This window comes from Perca fluviatilis, chromosome 20 (assembly GCF_010015445.1).
Source record: "Perca fluviatilis chromosome 20, GENO_Pfluv_1.0, whole genome shotgun sequence".
Taxonomy (NCBI): domain Eukaryota; kingdom Metazoa; phylum Chordata; class Actinopteri; order Perciformes; family Percidae; genus Perca; species Perca fluviatilis.
Genome location: NC_053131.1, coordinates 15,885,480 through 15,911,168, shown reverse-complemented (window position 1 = coordinate 15,911,168; position 25,689 = coordinate 15,885,480). Strand labels below are relative to the sequence as shown.

At 40.5% G+C, this 25,689-nt stretch overlaps 1 protein-coding gene across 2 annotated transcripts in view; it reads right to left on the bottom strand.

The window, feature by feature from the left end:
• cdin1 (CDAN1 interacting nuclease 1) overlaps positions 1 to 25,689 on the bottom strand; it is a 54,342-nt gene that overhangs the window by 23,541 nt on the left and 5,112 nt on the right. The window contains exons 3-11 of one of the 2 annotated variants that reach the window (XM_039785826.1): positions 20,359 to 20,404; positions 19,311 to 19,375; positions 18,399 to 18,459; positions 15,201 to 15,273; positions 7,580 to 7,659; positions 7,154 to 7,203; positions 5,501 to 5,568; positions 3,980 to 4,045; positions 3,622 to 3,727 (exon numbers count right to left, since the gene is read on the bottom strand). In XM_039785826.1, coding sequence (XP_039641760.1) covers positions 3,622 to 3,727; positions 3,980 to 4,045; positions 5,501 to 5,568; positions 7,154 to 7,203; positions 7,580 to 7,659; positions 15,201 to 15,273; positions 18,399 to 18,459; positions 19,311 to 19,375; positions 20,359 to 20,404 — 615 coding nt within the window. The remainder of the gene's footprint in view (positions 1 to 3,621; positions 3,728 to 3,979; positions 4,046 to 5,500; positions 5,569 to 7,153; positions 7,204 to 7,579; positions 7,660 to 15,200; positions 15,274 to 18,398; positions 18,460 to 19,310; positions 19,376 to 20,358; positions 20,405 to 25,689) is intronic. The other variant, XM_039785827.1, reaches the window with a different exon arrangement.

Below are 25,689 nucleotides of genomic sequence, written 5' to 3'. Positions count from 1 at the left end.
AGGAACCGTTGTAGGCCTTTTTGTTAGATGTTTGCTTTGTGACTGCTTTGATGTGAAAGGCTGTAAAGTTAATGTTTTGACTGATTGTTTTTTTTGAGTATGTTTTGTACAATCCTGACAATGAGCAATTGAACGAACAACCATTGATCCATAGATCCATCTATTTATCCATCCATCAAGTATCAAAACTTCTCTGGTGTCTTTTGTCCTCCATTCCAGATACACAGCGTTTTACAAAAGGACTGACAACAACATATTAAGTAACTGAACATCACAGGGACCACTACAGTAGCATGGTCAAAAATTGAATGTCAAAGCAATGAAAAAAACCCTAATCTGTATTTATACATCATTTCCAAATTCAACAGTTATTAAAGTGCGCAAATATTCAGGAATATCTAAATGTTTTCGGTACTAAGTATTTGATGATCTAAACTAATCACACAAATACAAGGGCAGAACTTCAGTTGCTCGGAGAGTCAGGGAAGGAACTTTGCCAACCATAATTGATTTAAGTACGCCATAATCAAGGAGGGGCAGTTAAGGTGGCACCACAGAAGGGTCGATATTTCATTACATGCTGTGTTTAACCTTACCCACTTCTCCTAAAACACACAAGAGGCTCATTATGTGTTTAATATTCACCAGCAGGTGAATAATTTTTATGCAACTCTGATAGTTGGGCGAGATGGATAACTCAATTATGTGAACATCCGTCAGAGCAGAGGGCTCGCTGGCGCTGGAATGCCACCAGCTAAGATTGATGGCTGGAAGACACCAATAGCTGCTGCTTCGCCATCTCATCCAGGCACTGGGCCTGAACACGCCGTTTGATTCTGCAAGAAGACCGTTTTTCTCTCCATTTTTTTTTCTTCTTTTTTTTCTTGGGAGCATTGTAGGTGAAGCGTCATTACCCCTCACTCCACTGAAGAGGGGTTCATTATGGGGTTAGTGTGTTGGCAAGACTATTGTTTGGATGATAAATGCAGTTGGTGAGGGCTTTGGAGGGAAAATTAGTTATGTTTTTTTCTTTCCGTCTACAAAAACATGTCCCTATAGCTCACTCTGCAATGCTTGAGGGCAAACTGAGAACAATTAACACAAGCAATGGGTGAAGCAGCTCAGTTAAAGCAAAGAGGGAATTCATGAAAAATAAGCAAATCGCTGGAAATGTCAATCAGGGCCAATGAAGTAATTACAAACACCGCTGTGCGATTCCAAGGCCAGTCAAAAAGAAAACCGAAAGGTTTAGAGTCAAGCGCTGAAATGTGAGTTTAAGGAATGAAGGAATGAAACACCCTAAACATCAGCCCTTCAGGGCCCGTCTCATAAACTGAAACCAACTAATGAGAAGTGAAAGGAGGATGATGTCACCCCATCACTCTCTCGTACCCTATTTCTCTATTGGTTTATATTTTTGCGGCTACAAAGCGATGACCCCAAATTCACTGCTATCACACACACACACGCACATGTGCGCACACACTTGTACCTTAGATGATAATGCATAAGGTCTAACAATAAGAGAAAGATGAGGCACATTTTCAAATGTCAGCAGTAAATGTCAATTAAAAATTACAAGGGTGCTGAAAAAGGTAGGGTCTGAAGGGACTGACATTTTTTCTTTTGTGACACAACAATGTTTATCTGACCGGGCTGTTGGCTGACATGATGGAATCTACTTTGTCAGTTCCTTAATACACTCAGACAAGGCCGCCCCAGTGAATATCAATGAAAGACACCCGTGGGCAAATATGTAAGGCTCAGACTAACTCTCCCGTCCAATCAGCCTGTTAGTATTCTGATATTTTGACCTACTGTAAACTAATGCCACGAGGAGCAAAGAGGAAGACAGATTAATGCCACTTTCTTCAATCCAAACTAAGAAAGAACACTGACTTACACAATGAAATATTTATGAAGACATCTGATCTTCATTTCATGCTAATCAAATAAGCTCTCTTCTTTATTTATTGCATTATTTTAAGTTAGACTGACTGAGACATGACGTCATTTAAGTACTTTCTCATTAAACATTGTCTGGGAATGTTTTGGAGCTTAAGCAAAGCCTTTTACTGTCGCTAACTTTCTAAGTGATATTTAATGATGCCTAACAAAGTAATAGTAACCATCAAAGATTGCCCCTTTTTAAATTCACACCTCAGTGACTTTTAGTTTCTGACGTCAACAATAGTAAAAAAGAAAAGAAATGACAAAGCCTTTGTCTTAAGCAGGCCATTTCCAAATAAAACTATGTTACTCTGAGAAAATAAAACACACCATTGATTATGACCTTGAACTCATCTCCCACATTTTAACTGCTCAATGATATGGGATGAGTCATCTTCTCTTAAAATCAAATGGTTGCTCTGCTGCCAGCTTCTGAGTGACAATCAGTAGGTCGGTCATCTATTGGCAGGTGTAACACTTTCTGAATGTGGAACCATTATTTCTCTTTCATTTTCTTTTCAGTCTTGACATAGCTGTATCTGGTGCTGCACATGCACCAAGATAACAACAACAAAGAGAGAAAGAGAGAGTCCGGCTATGCCTGGGGTCTGGAACCTCCTGGCGCTCCAGCACCATGTCACAACATGTCAGCTGGCCGTCACGGCTGAGGGGGGCCGGGGCCGCAGCGAGGGGAATGGAGGCAGTGTGGGCGACTTTCCAACCTGGTGACTGGAACCCCGCGCCAAGGGAGGCAGGGATGTGAAGACCATGTGTGAGTGACCCCTACTCTTCTTTAGAGATTAAGCCTAGATAACACTTGGCTATTGTGCTAAATCTTTTGATAATGGCTGATGACACTTTGTATGACAGGGGCATATAGCTAATATCTTTATTGCTGGCATTTAATAGGGTAAACGTTAATGTATTCAATGGTTGGGACACTATAGGACATGTTAAAACTAAGAACTATCACATGAATGACCAAATAAAAAGGGGCATAACCTTATATCCCCTTGTAAGCCCTATGCTTTTGTAATGATGAGAAAAAAATACAAATAAAGCTGTTGTTTTCTGTGGGTAGACTGGGTATAGATAATCTAGATCAAAATTATGTTCTCTCAAGAGACAATGACATAAGTATGAATTTTATGAGCCTTATTAATTTCTAGCATTGAGACACACACATTCCTATGTACACACATACACACACCTCTGTTCTCCCAGGGTTAGACCACGAGGGCCCGTTCCTGTCCAAAGGTTCTCATGACAACAGATGCAACGGATTCATCACCCATTTCCCAGCTTCCCTTCCAAAACAATGTGTGTACTCTGGAAAACAATCAAGCTCACAGAAAAGACCCTTCAGGCTGTAAAAGGCTCCACTGACAGGAGGGATGTGGAAGTAGTGTGATGTACAGATGTACCATATGGAAGTATGGTGTTAGTGTGGCCTATGTCAGGGAGGAAGTGGTTAGCGTTGTTAGACAGAGATATGAGCTGCCTTTGTAATACTGGGAAATGCTGATTGTGGTTTGTGGTCACAAAAAGGAGAAGTTGTAAACACAAAGCAAACTGGGAAAATAGGAGTTGCAGAATGATATGTTTAATTAAGATAAGATAGGCGAATGAAAACAGAATAAAAGGAGGTGAGCATACGAAGAGAAGCCTCACCTGTTCCAGTAGCTCCAGAACTGTTCGTTGAGATAGGTGCGATGACTGTGGTCGTCTCCGAATGAAGCTTTGCTCTCGATCCAGTGTACAATGTGTCCCTCCACGGCTGTTCACAAACAGAAAAACACAGCAACACTCAGAAAACCAGCGACAAGAAAGCCACACAAGCAAGATCCAGAAGGGACAAGTGACATTTTCTTTGATTTTTTCCCGTCATTCACAAAAAACAAACAAAATCTGGTGTTGACATGACAATATTTTGACAACTGCATAATCCACTTTGAAACAAGGTAGCTAAGGTTAACAGGCATTTATTTCAGATATGAAATATTGTTCTGTTATATATGTAAATACTAACCAATGGGAACCTCCAGGATGATGTCGGGTGTTTTGTCATAGCCCATAACTCTCAGTTGGTTTTCATCTACAGGAGATAAAGTGCAACATTTTACCATCTGACTCTTACTTTGCAAGCATTTGTACTCTTCACCAAACAAGTTCTGTTGCATTAATCACAGACAGGTAACCTAACAGACTTCACCAAGGCGCTGGTAACAAAATCCCTTAGTAGCAAAGCAGAAGAAATACCAGTAGAGGACAGCAAGCACAGTAAAACCATTAACTATATCTGCCACGTATTCGCTGTCGTTGCACAAAAAAAACAACCTGTAAAGCCCAGTTACAGAGCTGCTCTCCAGTTTGCAGTTTGGCAGAGCTTTATAAAATATACAGCAAGGGGACAAGGTTGGCATTATAGCCTGTGTAAGCCTGACCCCTGCCTGCACAGGCCGCAGCCATTGTCCTTGACTTCTGGTGCGCTTCAGCCATTATCCCTATAACACCTGATTTCTCCATTAAATCTCAGGCTGACCAGGTCATTCAGTTCCAAGGGCCTGCCTCTTTGTCTCCAGCCAAGCTCAACTAATGGGGCATGGAAGTGAATTGAGAAGAGATGGAGGGTGGTGTCAGTGGTGGTGAGGAGGTAGCGTCAGCCAAGGGGGGACAAAGAGAGCTGAGTGAGGTCAGAGAGCCTGCCACAGGCCTGTGGTACAGAGGGGCACCCTGGGTGTGGTAATGTGGGTGTAGACGTGTATGTGGTGGGATGGGAGCCTCTATTCAAACCTACTGGGCTGTTGACATTGTCATGTGGCTCTGATCGCCTTTTTACATCACCTTTGATTAAAATTAATGGGCCATCCCTGCTGTTGGGGAGCTCATTTCCAATCCATTTATCAGATGGTGTGGGGCTGCCTGAGTGGCCCTTGTGCCGCCCGAACTCTGACAGTTTTAGAACAGTCCTCTGTACAGCTCTGGAGAAAGGTCAGCACTCCAGGTTCAAATAAATGATATGGTCTTAATGACAGGGGGAATGACTTTTATCCTCCATCGCTCATCTGACCTAGGGGATGGTGATGGGATGGAGGTGATGGGAGGAAGGGAGGGTTAAAAATCCTGTTTCACAATTTCACACCTGGACACTCTACCTTGATTTAATATTGTTGGAACAAGATAATGGTGTTAGGAAAGTAGAAGATGAGATCAAAGATATAAATCCAGAACCAGAAAACCAGAAACTGCCCTTTTTATTTCTATTCAATTTAGAAAAACAACTGAACAGCAACCTGAGAGGATCAAACATTACAACTAACAAAACATTAAAACCTACCTTTGAAACGTTTATTCTATAAACATTCATTGTATGCTGGTGCGTAAGCATCCAAAGATATTTGGTAACAGCTTCTTGTTGTTAGCGAATCAATGAGAGATAACATCCACTGCATCAGTCATAGGTTTTCCTTTACTAAGCTTAGACAAAAGACAACACTGCATGACTAGATTGACTTTAGAATTATGATGAGAAGGTCAAGAGATTGCTTACCAAGAAAGGAAAGGTTCTTCTCCTTCAGTTTGTCACAGAGCAGCACCTCATGCTCTTGGCCAATAGCGCTGAGAAAAGAGAGTCAAGGATTCCAACATATAGCAAAAACAGTATTTTATATATGTATGAGAAAACTTGCTCACAATAGAATCAGGCAATTTACCTGTAACATTGGTTACTATGGAAACCACAAAGTACAGCGTAGTTTGCTGTGGTAACAAGATAGGTGCATAGATGTGAAGTGATGTAAGCTCAACTGTGCTGTGTGTATGCTTGACAACAGTTAAAGTAAAAAATCTGCCTTTCCTCCACTATTGGCTTACTATGCAAAGCGAAAGCTACTTCTCTTTTTTTTTGCCGATGTAAAGAAAGAGCCCAATCAGAGTCTTCAGGTCAACCTTAATCTGCTTTCACAACAAATCTCCAAAGTGCATTACCTAAATGAGGAAGAAACAAATGCCAATTTGGCAAAATGCATAGAGCGCCTGCACTGGCTGCTCCACTCATTCCCCTAAAATCTTTGAAGTAAAATGCTTTTAGAATAAATGCCATGTTGCATCAGGATGCATGCTGCTTGATGCCACAGAAAGGAATCCTGCATTTCCAGAGGCCGGATATCATATATGCAAAACTTGCTTTTTCGAAAAGAGAGAAAAAAAAAAGTTCTTATGCCATTATACTGCCCTCGACAAACACTAATCTCTCAAATGCATTCTAATTAATACATCCATATGGTTATTGGCACAAATGCATTAAGAGCTATTCCTCTCATGTTAGGATGGAGCTCTTTCAAAGCACATAGTCGGGCGGTTATAATGAACTCTCAGTGGCGGAGTAACTGACTCTAAATTGACACTGACGAGACAGCAGCAAAAGAAAGGTAAAAAGGGGGGATGTGGAAGGAGGGCATGGTGGGACAGGGTTGACTGGCTATGAACAACAACCCAGCCGCACCACCACACACGAAAGCTTGGACAGACACAATAACATACAGATGTACCCATGTACACTCATTTAAATAAGTCTCCTCCTCCAGGAAATAGTTGGTCTGCTACCCAGCCGCTTTCCCCTAAATAACCTGGAGTCCCCTTCTGCCCCTATAGTCAAGGCCAAGCCCTTGTTAGATAAGGAGGGGCATGCGCAGTTGGGCAAAGACAAACAAATGTGCGATTAAAATGAATAGTTCAGGTTAAACCGATGTGCCCAGAACTCTCCATGGTGCTGAACGGCATAAGCTTCATCAGAACTAAATATCATTTAATTAAAAAGGATTTTAAAAATCAGCATGTAAGATATTTTTTGTAATTAAGGTAAAATAAAACAACATCTGGGTTAAATGAAATACCAAACAAAAAACACATTTACCACCACAAGGCTTATGAATGATCTTTTTTTTTTTTTTTTTTAAATCATAGAACATTGGGTCTGATCCACTGTGTGCACATGGAGATGCATTTAGATCAGCCAATCCTCTCCTCCTTCTCTTCCCTCCATCGCCTTCCAGCCGCTGTACCGGTGATAGTGGGATGGCAGGCAGGATGAAACACTTCCTCTGTGAAGCAGAACTTTTATGTCAGGTGAAGCCAGACACGTCTCATCCCCTTCAATAGCTCCTCGTCAATTTCAGGCTTAAAATTTTATGGGATAGGATACTGTTTGATGCAGTCTACCAGCGGTCCATAACAGCAGTCATTTATTGTGCACTGAAAAGAGGGGGAAGAAATATTATGGCGTGCGAAAAGGGTGGGTGGGTGTAAGGGAGGTGAGGGAAGGAAGCCTGGGAAAGGAGAAAACACAGGAGATGCTGGCAGATTGGCAGGCATGACCGCCGGCTCTCACGTGACCTCATCAGCAAACATGAGCGGCTGATGCCGTCTGTCAGCCAGGTGGTACAATAACATTTAAAAACTCACTGTACCTAAGAAGGAGATTTGTTCCATGGGAAAAGGGCAACAAACGTTATGAAATTGTATACAATTAAATTGTAGTAATCAAAAGAAATATAGAATTCCATGACACAAAACAATTTTAAATACATCCTTATAATACTTCAGTTTAACTTTAAAAGTTAACACTTACCTGGTAGATGTTATTCGCCAAAATTTGGTCTGGAATTAACGAAGGCTCCTTAAGCATGCTGTTGAGGACTGTTTTAGAGGCTGAGAACAAGACAGAAAGGCACAAGATGGAAGGAAACAATTAAATATAAATATTAGTATGCAAATGACATTAAACATTATAGCTTGTCTAACCTACACATAAATAAACACATTCTAATTGCTGCATCAAATTGAGAGCAAACAGTGATAACACAGAGACAAAAGACAGGCGTGACATACTGTAATTCACCATGCCACTGTTAGTGCAGTATTTCCACACTAGTCCATTAGATGGCTGCTTGGTGTCTATACAGATTTTCTATAGATAAATGTTTCAGTCCAGAGCACAGGAGCCCCATGTAGTTTATCTATGTTATGAACGCTGACTATTCTGCATCTCTCACCCCCATTCTTGCTCTACTAACATTATAAATCAGAAAGGAAAGCCTGCTGGATTGATTCGCTGGTACTGCAACAGCAAAAAAATTCCTTAAATCATTTCTTAAAAAGATTTGGATTAAATGGATTGTATCATTGTGTGACGAAATGGTTGAGGCACGCCATTTTAGTGATACATGGTGCTGACAGACTTGCAGCATTGCAGACAATACAAGGAATGTTTCTATTCACATTTCAGGCATGGCTGGTGCCTGTACCAACACTGAAAATAGAGCTCCCAGCTCATCTAATAAACTGTGCACAGTATATAACTGTTAAAAAACAAGACAGCTTTTTTGAAGATTTATGAAAATGGATTAGCTTAAAAAAAAAAAACTGAATGAAAAAGGAGCAATTGAAAAAGACTGGGGTGTACATTTACAAATGCTGACTGGATCAAAAAAAAAAAAAAAAAAAAAAGGAAGAAAAAAAGAAAAAAAAAAAAAAAACACAAATAAAACCTTTTTTTTTTTTTTTTTTTTTTATTTTGAAAAAAACAAAAAGGGAGGGGGGGGAGGGAGGGAGGGGGGGGGGGCCAACCCTTGGCGGGGGGAGGGGGGGGGGGGGGGGGGGGGGGGGGGCGCCCCCCCCCCCCCACCATTTTTTTTTTTTTTTTTTTTTTTTTTTTTTTTTTTTTTTTTTTTTTTTTTTTTTTTTTTTTTTTTTTTTTTTTTTTTTTTTTTTTTTTTTTTTTTTCCCCCCCCCCCCCCCCCCCCCCCCCCCCCAACCCCCCACACTCCCTCTTAGTGCTGCAAGGCACAGAGCTGTGCTTTATTTCTTTGCTCATTTTTCTCAGAGATTGGTACCTTCACACGCAGATCCATACCATGCTCCTGTGCAGTGCGGGCGGCTGTGAAGAAAGAGGGTTATATTTTCCCCTTGAGTTAGGACACCTCATGACAAATGATAATGGATAATCAATAAAGCGGGAAATATGAGGCAGCAAACTTTATGAAGCCAGGAGACATATTACTCCCCAACAACACTGGTTTCCCTTAACAAAGTCACTACTCGACTGTGCCTAATAATCTGAAGGAAAATCAAAGGACCCGCAACCACATCAGCAATATTGGCAACTTATTCCACTTTAATGGCATTTTGATTGATTTTTTCCCTCTTCCTAATGGTCATTTTATAGATTTGACGCTGCTTCTGCAAAACAGTAGTGTGTAATAAACCTCCCCGAAGGCAAACGGCAGCCATTAAAGCTCTTGTCTTACTAGCGCTCATAATTGGGGGTTGACCACTACCACATTTTGGTCTCTCACATAACACACACAAACACACACTTCCAAGACACACTCTCTCTCTCCCTGATATTTTTGGTAGATGGCCATAATAAGTGATAGGATCCTATCCTCCTGCTCTTTTTGAGCGATAGGGTTAAAAATAGCCATAAAGAGGTGACCTTGGCGCTGACATTGTGGAATTTCAGCCAAGCATTGACCTGATGAAAATGGAAGGCCAGCCTGCTAATAAATCAGGATGCTTTTAAAATGAGTTTACCCTAATGCTCATTCATCACAGGCTGTAATGCCATTTGTGGGCCCAGGATTCGCTGCTGTGCACAAACACAGCAGTAAATAACAACAGGGCCCTTGCATCCCTCGCATCGTTGCAGCCTCCAACATCAGCATACATTTATTAAAGACGCCCCCGCCTTGCACGGCAGCACTTCTCTATGACACCCTGAGCTCCTCTCTGCGCCACACACACACACACACACACACACACACACACACACACACACACACACACACACACACACACACACACACACACACACACACACACACACACACACACACACCGCTCTTTAAATACACACACACACACACACACACACACACACACACACACACACACACACACACACACACACACACACACACACACACACACACACACACACACACACACACACACACACTCAAGGTACACACAGACGCACACATAAAACACGTGCAGGAAAATAAAAAGCATAATCTGAAGAACACCAGACACAGAGAACAAAGCCCTGCAGCACGACTTTGCACCTTGTAAACATTCAACAAATTTACTGTAATTGTACCATGTTGGTATAAATTCTGACTAAGGCACCGTATCACACCGTCAACATCTGAACAGAAAAGAAAAGAGAAGAGGAGAATAAGAGATGTGAATCGCTACGCCTCCATTGGGATTTGCTAAAGAAAACAACCAGTGTAAACAAATCACAAGCCTGTTTTCATATGCAACTCCAAAACAAGATAAACTATATAAAGCAAGGTAACAACATCATAACCTTGGGTTGATTTCGTATTGCATACTTGTGTCATTTGTAACTACTCATCCTTTCTCCAAGAGGGTGAAAAAGTCATTATCTCAAACACAAGAAAATGTTGAGAAACCTCATTAGATAGCAACATTTGTTGAGGGAGGACCGTAATAAACAATAACGGATGACGAATGTTATTGCCCCTGACACTGATGAGCTCCTCTGCAAGTTTGTTTATTAATTAAAAATCCACTTTTTTTTCCACGGGTGGGAGGGGGGGGCGCTTATCTATTTCCTCTATACCCCCCCCCCCCACACACACACACACACACACACACACACACTCCCCATGCACAAGCCATTGAGCTGTGGAGGGGCACTCGTTCATCAAACTTCATGGAGCAAGGGAGAGACAGGTCCTGATAATGTGCACCGCTAAAGCTGATTTTCCATGATGAATCTCGGAGCATATAAATTGGCTAATATCTGAAAACATTTACAGATACTAGAGGAATTGACTACTTGTGGGACATGATGGATGAGGCTCTGCGACGCTGGCCGACAGCTCTGCAAATCTCTGCGGCTGCCTAAAGCCCTCATTTGATTTTCCAATTTACTCCTTTTAAATTTATCCTCCCGTATTGAAAAAAAAAACAGAAGATGGGAAGGAGAGAGAAAGTGGGAGATGAGAAGAAGGAAGAAAAAAAATGTGTGTGTATGTGTGTTTTTTTTTTAAGTATCTGTGGTGGTGTGTTGGTGCTAGTTGATGATATGAGGTGGTATCTCCTGTGCAGGAGGAGCCCAGTCCCTGAAGAGGTTACTGGGGCAGAACTGATCTGCTTCCACCTGATTCTCCCTGATAGCGGTGAGATGAGACTCTACATTTCGGTGTGTGTGTGTGTGTGTGTGTGTGTGTGTGTGTGTGTGTGTGTGTGTGTGTGTAGCAGTAGTAATGGTAGATCTGGGGAGGCTCTGCTATGGAGAGAGGCTTCGTAGGTCAGGCCATTAGACTGTGGCAGAGGCTGACTGGAGCTTCTCTGCTGAAAAGGAGTAATTAGTATACTTGTCAAGTGAAGTGCCACGCTGCTGCTTACCTCCCTTGCACCCACCCCTTGCATGCATACACACAAACGCACAGAAACACTCATCCTGACTTTACCTCCTTACTCTCTCCCTTCCTGCTAATGAAGTGCCCTTGCTCTCATTATTTGAAAAAAAAGGCTACATTTACACACCAGCTCCAACACAGTGGAGAGGTGAGAGAGAGAGAGAAAAGAGGAGCACTTGAAGACAAGAGAGGAGGAAGCATAAAAATCATAGTGGATACCAAAGAGATTTTACTGGATAGAACAGAAGACAATATTCAGTTATCAACATGCCTGATCTGCAAAACACAGACACTATTATGAGTTCTGTCAAAGAACCAAAGGATCATAGAAGACGCTAACATTCTCACAGTGTTAACATCAAACACAGGGCATTTATAACCTTGCGTACAAGGATTCTGTAAAGGAATGTGACAATAAATCTTAAAGGCGGTCGAATCACATAGTTACAAAACATGGAGCAGCAATCTAATCTGGAGCTGGGCCTTGGGAAAATGGAAAAGGTCAAATAGCTAGCAAAATTGCCTCCTCAAAAAAAGTATGTCTAAATCTAGAGCTGCTGTCAAAGGAGGAATAGAGGGAAAGATGAAGAGATAGCAGGAGATTGAAAAGAAAGAGCAGGAGCTCCCCCAATGTGAGGCAATACGAGGTAGTATATACCGACATAGAGTTGGAATGACAATACGGCAGTTTACAATATAATTGTCGTATATACAGAACCTCGCAGTGGGCTGAGACACATTCTGTGCACACATGATGTAGGTTGAATCCAGTTTATGATATCTTTCCATGCTAACCATCTTTTCCTCAACGTAAACATTTTAAACTGTTTTAAAATATGATTCTTGCTGGAGTACAGTTAGTGCATCAGTTTCGTACGTAATTATTTAGATTACGGAGTTCATTGCATTTTTAGTTTAGTTTTCAAGTAATCAATTTCAAGTAATTTCAGCTTGTTTCAGACTTTCAAATTTGAAGGTTTTTTTTTTACTGCTTTTTTTTTAACTCACGATTTTAAAGTCACTTTTTGTCAACTTTATTGGCATAATATAATCTAATATAATGAGTCGTAGTCTTGTCATTCCAGTATGAAAATAAAAAAAAGAAGACCGTGGCAATAAAACATAAAATTTAAATGTATAATATAATTTTTTGATAACAAATTTGAATACATGACAAATAAGCAATATCACAATGATGGAATCATATGCAATAAAATATGTGTTTTGCTGCCTTAGTTGTGTTTCTATCTTTATCGTCATCAAATTTAATATTTTCATATAGTGCCTTATGAACTTAATTATCACATTCATGTCCTCTATTTGGGCCATTAGTCCATAACAACCCTGAGAGGAATTCTGGCACACACATTGAAGCTGTCTCAACTGGTTCAGAATGCTGTAATTTTTCCTAAAAAAATAAAACAGTGCAGCTTTGGGTGACTTAAAAATAGTGGATATAAACAGTGTAAAAGTGTCCATGACCTTTCCTCCCCAACTGCCTAGTCTGTTTTCATGAGACAAGGAGCATTATGGATGTTGATATCATATTCAATACGTGATAAAACTGCTTTGAATGTATTGATTTATTTACAAGCGCCACCAGATAGTCTTTCATTCTGCTTGACTGATGCTCTCTCCAATACTTCTGCTGCAAAGAGAGGAGGGGGGGGGGGCAGCTTGTTGGTGGTGTTGTCATGTTGAGGTGTTGTGGTGGTGTGTGCAGCTAGTGAGAAGGGAGAAGACGGGTGGTGCTGGGGGGCGGGGGCAACAACAAGCGAGCAAAACAAAACAAGGAAGGGACAGAAAACAATTTAAAACTCTGTATCGATCCAGTACTAGTGATTGTACATATATTCCACAGTCCCAAAGGCCCCATTCCTGTGTCTCTTAAATGTAAAGGGACAGAGAAGGGGAATAAAAAAAAAAATGGTGCTAGGCAAAGGCAAGCTACTCACCCAGTTGGGGGTAATGTCCCTTATATAGAAGTCTATTGATCTTTGCAATGTGCCTGCCCGCCCGCCCTCCCTCTGGAGTCTGACAAAAACACACAAATACACACACACATGCACACTGGAGTGCACTCTGGGGCTGGAGGGGGGCATGACGGATATACCTGACAATAGCACTGAACCAACCTGTTAGCTAATTGCCAGCAAAGACAATTATCCTTGCGTTGCTTAATAATGGAAACACATTACTGGAGTCTAATATACACACAGGGAGATTGGACGATTTGACCGCGCAGCCCATGCGGACAGCAATTCATTTGCAAAGGCCGAGCAGGTCATGAGATTGCAGAGGAGCTCTGTCAAAACAGAAGTCACCCTCAAAGCAACTGACTTCATAGCTGGCTACAGCAGAAAAGTACAGTATAATGACATCATCATTTGGGAATATACTGTATATATTATAGCAGGGAGCCGTCAAACTCTTTTACCAGATAAAACATTAGATATTAATCTGATCTAAATAATAGTATCACAGCGTGTAGACTTAGTTAGGCTGATTGGGATCTATGATTATCCTGTAAAAGCCATCTAGCTCTACTGTTTCGAAATTAAACAACGATCATCCATAAAGTTTCATCCGCTACAAATCTATTCTGAGCAATAATAAAGCCTGTTTTCACTGTATGGAGATAGAGGGATGCAGTGTGCTATTATCTGAGACAGAGTGCTTCTCCTGGATGAATGCCCTGTTCTACAAGGTGCTCAGACTAGTATTTTGACAGGCAGTGGATAACGGTGGGTCCAAAGCAATCACATGTTTGACTTTGACAAATGGCTGTGCTGTGGCGAAGTTGAAAATAACACACATCCAGTTTAATCTCTTTCTTGATTAAATTGGAATCACGTCTTTTTGACATCACACGATTCACTCTCGAAGAACTGACTAACACACACACACACACACACACACACACACACACACACACACACACACACACACACACACACACACACACACACACACACACACACACACACACACACACACACACACACACACACACACACACACACACACACACACACACACACACACACACACACACACACTTCTCAGGATAGGATGTGATATTGAGAGATCCTGAAAAAAGCTGTTTGCATGAATTAACAAATGTCACATGTAAAAACTCCAAAAGTATGGCAGTATTTATGCCAAAAAAATAATATGATAGATGACGTAAGAAATTTCTATAGAGGAAGAAAAAGAAAGAAAGAAAAAACAAAAAAAAGACACTAACCAGAATGTACATAGTGATTATTCACACAATTTCTGGACAATCTCTTTGACATGTTCAACAAAAATATTTGCATCTGGAATTTTGTCCGCAGCGTGTCCATCAGCGCTAGCTAGGAATGGTTTGCTTTCTCTGCCACACTTTTCCTCAACTCAATTTCCTCAGAGGAGCCCAGTAGGGACGGAGAAAGAGAAGGGGATGAGGGAAGAGGAGAAGGTAGGGGGTAGATGGATGCATTGGGGGATGAAGGAGGGCGAGGAAAGAAATCAGGGGTGTTATAAATAACACTGATGAGGTGAGCTAGAATTGATCCACACTGCAGTTGAGAGGTGGGTGGTCCACCCAGTTCTTAATTGCTAGTCATGTGCCCTGGGATGCAGCTAGTACTAAATGTGGTCTGTCTCTCATTAAGCTTGGACAGGCTGAAAATACAGCAGCAGGAACTGGAATTGGGACTCAAAGAGAAAGGGATTCAAAAGACAAAGTGCTACAATTAAGACTGATGGGGGGAATGATAGAAAGGACAGAGTGGAAAATGGAAAAGTGTTACTCACGCATTCCACCCTCCAGGCCCTGAAGGAACCTGTCCAGGATGATACGAGCCATCAGTGCAGGAGACAGATCCACCTTTACATAGATTGGAAAAAAAAAGAGAATTTGCCTTAAAAAAACAGGCTATAGCGTCAATGGGGAGTTAATGCTACTTTAAAGCATAGGTATAGTGGAAATGTTATTCCTCTCTGGAGAATCACTCCATTTACAAACCTTCAGACTAAATCCCACATATCCAGTTGGAAGTGCGAACATTTTTCAAAGAGCCTAAGAATTACGGCGCTGAAATTACACGGCCAGTCTACCTTCGGCTGATGTCACACAGATAATAATGATTGCAATGGCTCTAAATGATATTATTGCGTTTCCAAACCTTGACCTAACTTTTGACAATCCCTGTGCAAATTGGTCTTTGAAAGCGTTACTCTGCAATAACCTTTCCCACAGGAACAAGAGTTGGCCAATTACACAGCCAAGCTACACAGCTGAATTGCATTCGCCTCTGTCAAACGGACAAGCGTAGTCTCTCATCTCGTATGAAAAAGCAGCACACACTATGCCCGAGCAAGACGCAACGGGGAGCTTTAATCATAGGATGATCACCGAGGCAAAACTTGCAGAACCAACAGGACACACCGGAGGGACTGTGGGAATGCAGTCCTTAACAGGAAGGATAGAACCTATGGCTGCAAAACTCTTTGAACAGAAAGACACCTTGAGAGGTGTGCAATGTTTTTAGTTGGAGCGCAGGGAGATGCCCTGACAGGTAAGGGAGCACTAATGATACGGAAGGTGTCTATCTGACCCCATAAACACAAGGCCTTCCCACACATTTTCAAATGACGTTACCATGAAAGTGTTAGTATGGTATGTAATGAAAAACCAACAGCGATCATTTGTTTTATTATTAATTTCAATTAACAGGCAGCATCCATAAAAAGGTCCCAAATGTTCAGACGCATGTATAAGCTTTAAAAAAGGTTAACTAAGTGTATGGAGCTAATTTATCTTTAAAAAACATTGCATTTTGACTGCAAATAATAAGACACATTAAGTCATTCACTGCCAAATCTCGCAGCCACTTCAGTATGGAGGGTATTAAAACATTGCTTGAAGATTAGCCATTCCTAGCACGCTCATTATGAAACACAATGTTCTTGCAGCATCATTTTTTCTCTTGTTAGCATAATTGGGGACCAAAAGTGAATTTGCCCTCAGCCTGTACTGAGAATGGTGCGTTTCATCTTTTCTCTGATGCTTCCTAGTAACGCTGGGAGCAGAGAGGCTTCTGTCTAAACAACGTCTTTTTACCCGCAGTAGTATTTGTTAACATCTCCATAATATTGCACTAAGAAGGCAGCTTGTAAAAAAGCCAAACATGTCTATAATAATTAAGGGGAGAGCACAGAGTTTATATCTTCATTAAGACCTCTGATAGCGTTTTAAACTCTGCATTTGTAGCTTGCAGCTACTGGAGCTCCCTCTCCTCTCCCCAGCCCTTCTCATTTTCTCTCCCTTTCTTCTCTTTCTCTCAATCCTATCCTCTTTGTGCGCATTGGCCTGCTCTCCATTCACACCTCTGGATAACGAGAGAGCATCAGATTCCTGGTAACCTGCATCAGGGCTGACACATGAAAAATGGCAACATTACCAATGCTGGCCCAGCCTGAATAAGGACCACCTGATTAGTTCAGGTACTTGCATCTCCCTAATTTTCATATTAATCATGAGTCCATCTACATTCTCAAGTCAGACTGCGGCACTTCATGAGCTTAACATGTGACTAAGAATCACAGAACCTTGAATTCCTGCAGAAAACAATTATTGTTCAGTAAAACTCTGGTTTTATTAGCCCACAAAGCTAATGGGTGTCACATACAATACAGCATAACTGCACCTGTTCTAAACCCTGTATGTTTAAGTAACCTTTACATAAAGCACCATATAAAGCATGCAAAAAAAACAGCAAATGTCGAGTTTAGGACCCTCATTCATTGGAGACTTCTGGGGGCAGAAAAAAAGAAAGAAATCCATGAACAGTTTTCATCATTGTTAATCATTTCCCTCTGTTAGAGATATATTGTCTCATAAAGGGATGAAACTACATCAATTAGCGGTCTGGGAGACCATGAGTGCTTGGTTTAAATGTTAAGTAGCATATTAAAATGACAGTTAAATGGTTCATAGACAGTTATCTCTGAGCTGAATTTAATCCTTTGGAGAAAAAAAAAAAAATATCACGTGTCAATTAAATGGAGAATGAATAATGGCGGTTAGCTTTGAGGTGCCACTGATGCATATGAACTACTCTGATTTTAGATTAAGAAACGCTCAAATCTCGTTGCCTGGTGTAAGCACCAATAAAAATTGAAATGCGCATTTAAATGTTTTAAAAGGTTACACAGCCTATTCTAACAATCAAAATAGGAGGAAATTGCAAGACTAACAATGTGATCAAATGACACAAAAACATTTAATAAATAAATGTAAAAACAATGCAGTATCTGGCTTCAAAAAATAGCCTAATAATCTAAAACGTCAATTCCTAAATTATTCGGCCACATTAGCTGCATTTTGTTTACAGAGTAGGAACTGTTTTTTTGGTACTACCCTAACGGAAAGGCTAATTTACTGAATAGGTACAAAATGTAAGAAACATTAGAGGCCACTGAGTAAATTCATTTTTGTGAAATGCAGAAACTTGGTCCTGTGAATAATTTAAGTGCTGAAGCATTGTGCTGTTTTATAACAAGCACACAAACATCCACTACAGTCTATTTTAGTTATGTACCAAGTTCACATATAATAAATTGTATGAATACCATTTGCTCAACCAGAGTACAACTCCTACACCGACCTCCTAAAGTAAACAAATGATGAAGAGAAGAATTAACCAATGACCCAGCCCTCACCTGTCCGCAGTTTGTGGCAACTTTGCCTGAAGTGCAATTTTATAAATTACATAATAAAACACAAAAAGTATTTTCACATCTGCTTAATGGAGGTGAGAGCTAATTACATTAAATAATTGATAATGGAGCGGACCAATTTACCAATTTTGATAATGACTAACAGACAAGAGAGAAAAGCTAAAAACTGCAGCCACTTTCTATCTATCCATTTATAAAAACAAAAGCAGGCATTTTTTGTTTTTCAAAGATAAGAAAAGAGAGAGAGAAAACTAAAGGTTATGTTATTACCTCATTGGCCAACTCTAGCAGGACAGGAGCAGTGGGATGTGCCTTTGCTTCACTCAGATACCTTCATTATAACAAAGAACAACAGCAGTGAAAAAAACATGGACCACAAAGGCAGACAGAAGGGTAGAGGGGACGAGACCAGGCTAGCCAAGACATGCTAATGTCCCTGATGACTTTGCCCTAGGTGGCATATGGCAGGCTCGGTGCGGTTAAAACAGCACTGCTTGAAGGGCTTCAAATTTCCTTGAAGCCAGATGATGGTGATAGTTAGTTAGTTAACCCCTGCCACCCAAAAAGCCTTTTTTCCCTCGCCAGCTCAAACTGCAGCTCCCCTCTGAGCTTACCCAGATCATCTCTGAGGTTTGTTGTTGTAAGTGGATTAGAAGTGCATTATCCAGCCTTGTTTTCCCCAGAACAATGGCCTAATATGCTAGATAAAGGCTAATTGCAATATGCAAAGAGGGTTTCCCCCCTGCAGCCTGTTTTTCTTTTTTATTTATTTATCCGTATTCATTGAATTACAGATAATCATCCCATCATAAGCCTGTGTAAGGCAAATGTCCAATGGCTGGTTATTTATTTATTTTTCTGCTTTCAATTTGACATGGAGAACAGAGCTTTAGCTTAGCAGGTGCAAGTGGAGGTCTGGAATGAATCCTGAGGGTGGTGATTTGTTTGGGGGAGATTATATCGGTCATGGTGGCCCACCTACTCTCTGACTTTGGCAAGTCCCTTCCTCAGTCACGGACAGGGGAAGACAAAGAGAGCACACAAGAGCGGGAGACGGATACAAAAAAAAAAAAATAAAAGTAAAAAAAGAAAGAGGAAGAAAGAGAAAAATGACAGAGATGAGAGGAAGATAAAAACAGAGAACAAGACAGAAGAAATAAGAGCAATAAAATAATACAGTACCTTTGGTAGTGGCTTTCGATAACATCTGGTGCATTGTGTCTTGAGAATGTTCTTTTGGTTCGTTTCTGTCACAAAGAGAACATCGATGTAATAATAATACTAATAATACTAATAATGGTAGTTTATTTCCATACATTTCCATTATTCCCATTGTTAGGAGGTAAAAGCTTTACATTTTTTCAGTCCACCTGAATAAAATGCACTTGTTCAGCCTTGGCTCCTCATTCATGCTTCATTGTATATGAACAAGCGCAAAGGATCTTGGGTCACAGTAATTTAATTTCAATAAGTTTGCTGGAGGTCACAGTGTGCCAAGGCAACCTTGTTCAATCCCCCATCCCCGTCTACCCCCCCCCCTCACTCAAACCTTGTATTCATTTCCCCTTTTTCGATCAAACAATGACCCTATTCCACGTTCCACACCCTGACATTTCCATGCAATTCAATTGCCATCTTCGGCGAGAAGGTGGAGGACAGGGGATAAAAGAGGAAGAGCACTGGTTAAAAAACAACTTATTTAAAAACTACTACACACAGAAAATGTAATTCCACAGAGACCGGCAGTGTGACTGACACCTGTCAGGGGGATGATAAATGACTCCATTTTCTGCCTGTGCTGCCTTCTGCCACTGGCGGCAGCGGCCATTTATCATCATCCGCTGTCAGCCGTGGAAAGCAGCAGTGACAGTGCGAGTCAGCAAACATTTAGCACACGCAGCCGCACTACACGGGGAAATTATTATTGTCAGAATAATAATGGTTTAGCATAATTTATTACAGGTCCACCAAATAAGCAGGGGCTAGATGTTATTAGACAGATGGATGGGAAGGCTTGGCAGACATCCACTGAGGCTCAGGCAGGCAAGGGTCCTCAACGTGAACGTGAGGAAGAGGAGGGGGTGGTGAAATACACGGAGGTATGGCGAGGGGGGGGGGGGCATTCTCCAAACCAATCAGAGAGCTGGCAGTTCAATTACAAAGAAATAAAGGGACATTCATCATTCAATTAGGCACCTGTCAGGGCTCACAAAGGAAGAAAACTTCTAACCTGGTACTCCAGGGAGAAGATGCTCAGAAGAGTGGACTGCGAGTGACTGGAACAAATAAAAGAAGGACAAAGTTAATTACCAGAGTGCATTGCACAGAGACAAAGGAAGAGGGGGAGCTTCAAAGCTGGGGCCAGCTGCCCTGTAATCTAAAAGAACATGAAAACAAGTGTGGAAAAGTTGTTCCAGATGAACACCTCTGACAAAGGATTCCTGCCACGATGGCATGGGGGAGAAAAGGGGGAGGTTGTGTGGTATGAGAGATGAAAAAAATATAGCCTGTTTTAGCCTCATTCATACATACATACATACCATCTTCCTCCATCCCCTCACTCTTCTGTAAGAGTCTTGAAAGCTAAATTGTTCAGTGAAGTTTCACTCATAACCAAACTAAACATGACAAAACTATAGAGACATTAATGACATTCATGCAAATAATTGATACGATTTAAGACCGATCACCGAGAGAAACGCAGCATTCACTGGAAATTACTCTCCCTGGATTGGTAGATGTCTCTTTGGAAAGGGGGTTGACCACTGTGAGTGTGTGTATTTGTTTGTGTGTAGGAGAAAGTTTTCCCGCTTCACAGTCAGAGCTGGCATATGGGCCGTTCTGGAGCCCTCCCACTGCAACTGATGGGCTTTGAAAATGGAAACTTTCACTGCAGGAAGCTTGGACTCCCAGGAGTCAGTCAATTCCATGGGTTGCCATAAGTTACATTCATCTCCAGCTCTAGTCAATGTCAAACACCTGGCAGAGAGGAAAAACTGGAAAACAGGCAGCTCCAACATGGACTCACAGCCCCTTCGATACTCCTCCCCAACCCCCACAGCATCCTTTGGGAAGATATTTAAAGCGTTGACAGATATTATTCTAATTGGATGATGCATACCTCCACCCTGCATATCAATGAAAAAACACACCATGCAGTAGAAGCATGCACACACGGACATACACAAACTGCTCTGGGATGGTCTCCAGTGGTTTTGTGTCTCCATATACTGCTCTCAGTAGCCAACACTTGATTGTTAAATTTAATGGACTTTTGGTTACAAGTCACCTGAGAATGGCATGTAAATACTGACGAGAAGCTTTCAATCTGCATTAAAATATTGAGTCCACATAGGCCTTCACCATCAATCACTGTAAACCATGAAATAACCATGTGGCATGTAAACAAAGCCAAAGGAATCTCAAACATTGATTTCTGTCTGGAGTCTCAGTCTGTGACCATATCTTAATAAAAACATTTCAACCACTGGAATTGTTTAGCAATTTATAATTACTTACCCCAACAAAAGACATCATATAGACGCCAGTTTAAAAAGTGTTTTACTGCTCTGGCTGGAGAACAGCTAATTCTCAACCATTCAAACTCTCTGGGGCTCGACCCATCACGCAGATGAGTTTCGTCGACCACAAAGTTACATATACAAAAGTGAATGAACAAATGTTTGAAGTAAAAGAGAAGAGGGGGAAACTGAGAAAACACTACCAACTCAGCATTAATTTACAATGATGCTTGGGGACGAAGGGGCCACTGCAATTAAGTGGGCCATTAAATGGTCAACTGTCAACATGTGGACACTTAAGGGAAGAAAAAAGAAATTCTTCCACACTTCAACCTTGCACCTGAGCATTTCAACAACATTACAGCCTTATTGTTGGCATGGGACCATCACGATCCCCCTGTTGGAACAGACATCTGTTAGGTTTTAAATGGATTACTCTCTATAATGAGCATGATTACCACCTAATTGCTAAATCTATACCCTGTTAACTTTAAAGGGACATAAACTGCTCTAAATATCTGGGAAAACATATCTGTTTCAAAAACACTACGAACTTTGGTGACTTTTGTTTTTTTCTTTTCTACCTCAAATCAGGTTTTGCCGACATCAAAACTGGAAAAAAAAAAGCATTGCAAACGCTGAAAATAACTGAAGTAGAGACAAAAAATAATGGGAGCAATGTAAAGAGATAAGGACAGATTACTGGATCCAAACCAAGAGTTGTCTGCATTTTATAGAGTCTGTCAACTTTTACACTGCACTCATATTGTATAATGCCCTTTTTTCTCCATTTAACAGACATTAATAGTAAATTATTGCGGGCTCTACAATAATGTATATCCAATCTGTGTTCTCCTGGGCAGAGTCTGCTCACTTCATGCAAAAATACACCACCTTTACTCATAATACCAGCACTGTTCTATCTAAGTGCAAATAAATGAACAAATCTTAATAAATTACATTATGAAAGGTTATTTTACAACTATTCCAAAACCAGATGTATTTCTCTCTGCCTTTTTGGTTTTAATCAAAGCTAATGAGCAGCATTTTATTCAGATGTGTGCACATGATGAGCTCAGCAGAAAGATTAGTTTTTGTATAAACATTGTATAATGCTATGAAATAAAGATAAAATAGAAAAAAGTAAAAAAAGGTAACAAGATTTGTATATGAATCTCATTTATCTAAAATAATTGTTAGATTTGAACATTTTCTTTTCAAAATCAAACCTAAAACAACATCCTGGACAGACAAATCTTAATTTTTTAAATGAATCTCTAATGTATGTCTATATAAACAACTGAGCTCATCAATCTCCGTCCTACGGTACGTAATTAGTCTACTTGATTGTATATTAGGAATTAGAGAGATGTTTGACAGTTTGGTTTCCAACAAGTGTTACATTATTAAAATGTATTAAAGAAAACAATGAACATATCTGAACAAAAAACATTTCAAAAAGAGTCTGTGACACTGCAGCGCATCTTTACATTGACCTTTGTGAGGAGAAAAAAAAAGAAAAAAAAATCCCTCCCTCTTGGATATAATTTAGAACATGGGGAAACAGAAGGTTGGGAGACAGAAGAGTGGTTAGGGAATCATTCACTCTCAACCTAATTACCCTTCCTTACAACATAAGACAGAGCATTAATATGCACTGGCACCCAAAATAGTAAAGCAGCAGATTAAATTAAAAACAATTAGGGACTTTCACTTTGTCACGGAGCTGGTATGCCTGTCTGGTCAGTGCTTTAGGCCCTATTAAGTTAGGCTATCCACTGCGTATGAATCTGACAAATCCGTGTTTGAGTGTTGAATTGCCTTATCTTCTCGTGCATCCAGCATTACAGTACATTAAGAATACAGGGAAAAGCAGTAGTGAAAATCCTAGAAAGTCCCATCAACCTAATTAATAGGAGATTGGGGAAATTCAAGCTATCAATTATATTCAGATTCTTCCTATTTACAAATAATTAATTATAAACAATAGCTGTAATTTAGGTAATGAAAGCCACCTGGCTAATGGCATTGGTATCATATGCTGCGACAGTACTTAGCATTTGGTGGATCTGCATGCAGAGAGTGTTGCATGGTGCGACTCTTCAGGGCATGGAACTGGCTAATTAAGGCACAGCACATATTTTTACAAATGGCGATGAAGCTATTAAAAAAAAAAAAAAAAAAAAGGGAATGGCATGGATGAAATGATTCACTCTTACAAAGTGTATGGAGATATTGCTTAGTTTTAATACCTTGTTCTATTGTTATCCCCAACTTTTATCACTTTAGTCATTACCTAATGCTTCCCTAGCATACTTAGGGTTAATATCTCATCTATAGCTCATTTCATTCAAGCAAGACTGCGGACAATAATATATTGCGCATTTACTTTCCTATAGATCAATATTATAGAAAGTAAAAAACAGCTGAATCCGGGTTAAACACTCTGGATATGCAAATGCTGCTAATTACACATGCTGATAGGCAAAATGCTAACATCTGTTTCTCAGCTAAGCCTACCGTCATCAGCAGCAAAACAAATGTGTACCAAAAACAATCTTTACACGTTAATGTATAAATGTGATATATTTTGACAAGAGATAGAAACAAACACAAATCTCAGTGTGTCACGCAGCTTCAAACAAATACTTGCACAATGAGCACACGTGTTTACAGTTCAAATTAGTTTTACTTTTTCCCCCCGCTGCAAAACAACTGTAAATCCTTCTTCCTATTACAGTCAATGAAACAACAGTCATGTATGACATTTACTGTAGTCATAGAAATGCTTTATTATTTTCATTTTTATTAATTTGTTAGTTAGCATATAAAGTATGAGAAAATCAACATTTTCACTATATTTTTAGCTTTTTTTTTTCCATAACTGAAGAAAGATTTACAAAAAGCCTGACTGAAAGTACACATTCCACTACATTTATTCATAGTAGCCCCCCTCCATACTCTCTCTCTGCAGAAGGCCATACAGACCTACAAGCCTGCGGGGGACTGTGGACAGAAATGGCTTTAGCAGAAGCACAACAGGGCATCTCACTGCCTACAATTGTCCTAATAGACGAAAAATATGATCCCACACAGCCCTCTTCACTTTATTACAATCTTTAAAATTTCTGTCTGCTGAGATGCCCTGAGATGTCAGAACTATTATATAACGGTGATAAAAAAGTGCGGGAAAGATCCCACGATCACCACCCTAATTGTGATTCCTCCTGAAAGCTAGGCATCTTCATGACTCTGTGTGTGACAAAACATGTTATAACTATTACGGTGCGTTGCCATTGTTATAGTGTAATTATTGTCATCGCCGCTTCTGCAAATTCTTGTGGAAATTGAAAATGAGGTCCATGTTGTCTGTCAAGTGGCGAGCGTCCACTGGTCTGGCAAAGAAACACATTATACTGACCAATTGCCTACTCCCCCCCAAGCGTGGCTAAGGAACTTGTACCATTCTGGGCAATTTGTTTCATTCTTCTTTTGCAATTGATCCCAGTATGCAAAGAGAACCTGGGGCAAGAGACTCTACCATAGCTGCCCGGCTGAACCGTGCTGCTCTATGCTTTAGGTATCCCTCTGTGTGTGTTTGGCTTTGGGGGTTGGGGGACGACACTGATGCTACCGCCAAATACAGCACATAATATGTTGGTATTACTCACAATTGCTCGTATTCCTGTATTTCCCATTAATATTAACATCTTATTTTGTCTCGAAATCCAAGAACACCATTTTTTATACTTCAAGATAGTGTCCCTTATAATCGCTTAGTTAAACAACAGGCTGCTAACCTCAGTGTTTTTAGCCCAATGAGCCGAAAAGGATTTTACAATCTATAGTGTGCTTAGACAACGTCCCTAAGATATGAAGAGGAAGTAGTCATTCTTGGGTTTCCTAATCAGGTAATTGATTGCATCTATTATTCATTAACTTCTTAGCCTGACATGAAGTTGTAAACTCAGCACAGCTTCTCTTCTTTCTACATTTCTCCTCTCTGCTAACACTTCATCCATCCCTTCACCCTTCCAATG